General features: G+C 33.5%; 1 protein-coding gene across 1 annotated transcript in view; it reads right to left on the minus strand.

Moving 5' to 3' along the window:
- Positions 1-347: 347 nt before the first annotated feature.
- LOC104997118 (phosphorylase b kinase regulatory subunit alpha, skeletal muscle isoform-like) overlaps positions 348-1990 on the minus strand; it is a 7151-nt gene continuing 5508 nt past the window's right edge. The window contains exons 3-4 of the mRNA XM_010851692.1: positions 891-982; positions 348-528 (exon numbers count right to left, since the gene is read on the minus strand). Of these exons, the coding sequence (XP_010849994.1) occupies positions 385-528; positions 891-982 (236 nt within the window). The 3' untranslated portion in view covers positions 348-384. The remainder of the gene's footprint in view (positions 529-890; positions 983-1990) is intronic.

A 1990-nucleotide genomic window follows, 5' to 3' on the forward strand; every position in this document is an offset into this window, starting at 1 on the left:
GCCTGAAACATAGCAAACACTCACTAATGCTAGCTTCATTTTCCTGTAAGCCTCCATATTCTTACTTCTTTTGAGTTACACATTTATTTACCTGTAGATTATTTTTAAATAATGGAGGCTTATATGATTAGTGACTTACTATGGACCAGGCATTGTATTAGAGACTGCAGATATTTTATTTTTTTTAATCTTCATAACAATTCTATGAGGTAGGTATAATCTAAATTTCAAAAATGAGGACAATTGAGACTTTGAAGTTATACAGCAAGTAGGTTGCAAAACTACTCAAATCCGTATCAGTGCGACTCCAAAGCTATGCTATATTTACTATACTATAAATTCCTTTCTACACAAACATGAAAGTAGATTGATAATTTCCACAACTTACTTCATAGTATATAGCATGTAGAGGATATCAGCTTGTTCTTGTAAGCTGGAGGTCTCTTTTAACTGTAAAACCAGTGCTTTGAAGTCCACTTCCCCAGACTTGTCTCTAGGAAGATGTATTTCTACACGAACAGAGGGAACCTTTAGTTTGAGAAAAGACAAACAAAAAAAATTCCACAAGTGCTTACCTTAAATAATGCCCTAGAGTGTTGATCTTTTCACCTCTAAAACATTCCCATAAGAGTTCCCTAAATTTTGACAAAAAGTAAAGCAAAACAATGACACCTTCAGAATGTATGCTACAGCAATCTAGTTTTCTTAAGTCTGACTAGAAACACTTACTCATTTAAAAAGTGAACTAAAAAGGACATATATCTTCACCATGGTGGCATTTTCCTTACTGCTAGTTACTAGCAGAAACCATAATGGCTAGTTCTATCATTTTCTGTAAGAATGGTAATTTTGCAAAAAAGGTGATAGAAATATCTCCTGTGTAAATTTACCTGGTCCTCTTGTTGGGGATGAGGTGAATCAAGTAAGTTGAATGAAGGCCGGGAAGCCTGAAATATCTTTGTAGGAAGATACATATGGACATCTGCAAGAGGTTGACATTTATGGAAAAGCTTAGATAATTAAGAGATTAATAAAAATGCACAGTTGATGTCAACAATGAAGTTACATATGGGTTAGTTCCTTATGGAACAAGAATGGGAAATTTACCCTTTCTTGGTAATTGCAAAGAAAAGATACATGAAGGTCAGATAAATCAATGGATATTTGATCAATTAATAAACATATTTTGAATAGAATATCTAGAATTATAGCATCAGCTGGACGTATAAGATGTTAAATCCTATGAATGTAATCAATACCACAATGAAGCTATTACTGATACTTTAAAAGAATACAGATATAACAGAAAGAACCCAGTTACATTTTATATTTTCCAGATTCTCCTAGGAGAATATCTGGCAGCTAGCAGTTAGAATTCCTTGAGAATAGATAAATGAATGACCCTATCCAGCAAATAAAAAAATGCAGTGGCTGATCAACTTTGAGATATTTTAAGATTTTTACTTACAGTTCATTGTTGAAATACTTACCATAACCACTAAGGAGAGATTTTCTTGCCATTTTTGCCATTTTACAGATACAGAAAGAGAGATACAGAGCCCAAATAACTGTTTAAGCAAGTAAGTAGCAGAGCTGGGAATTAAGCTCAAGTTTCCTAATTCACAGTCTAGAAGTACAACTTAATAAAGCTGAAGTCTTTGCACAAGCCCTTTGTCAAGAAAGCATAGACAAATGCTATATATGCTAAGTTTTTCCCTTTTCTAATTGTTAAATGATTCTCCAGTGATCATGTTTAATATTTTTGGTTAGTAATGGTCAATAAAATTTTAGACAGTAAAAGCATGCATCTCATTCTTGTCATCTGTGAAATGTTAACATTTAGGTCCTCTAGGTGTGGCCAATGAACCCTTCTGTCCCTTCACATGTAGCTACCATACAGGTACTGAACACTCTTAGGAACTATGACTACTTCTGGCAATGTATACTAGAAAAGACATCTGTATTTCAGGAACGTTCTAAGGATTAAATA

Source organism: Bison bison, unplaced genomic scaffold (assembly GCF_000754665.1).
Source record: "Bison bison bison isolate TAMUID 2011002044 unplaced genomic scaffold, Bison_UMD1.0 scf7180017851873, whole genome shotgun sequence".
Classification (NCBI taxonomy): Eukaryota; Metazoa; Chordata; class Mammalia; order Artiodactyla; family Bovidae; genus Bison; species Bison bison.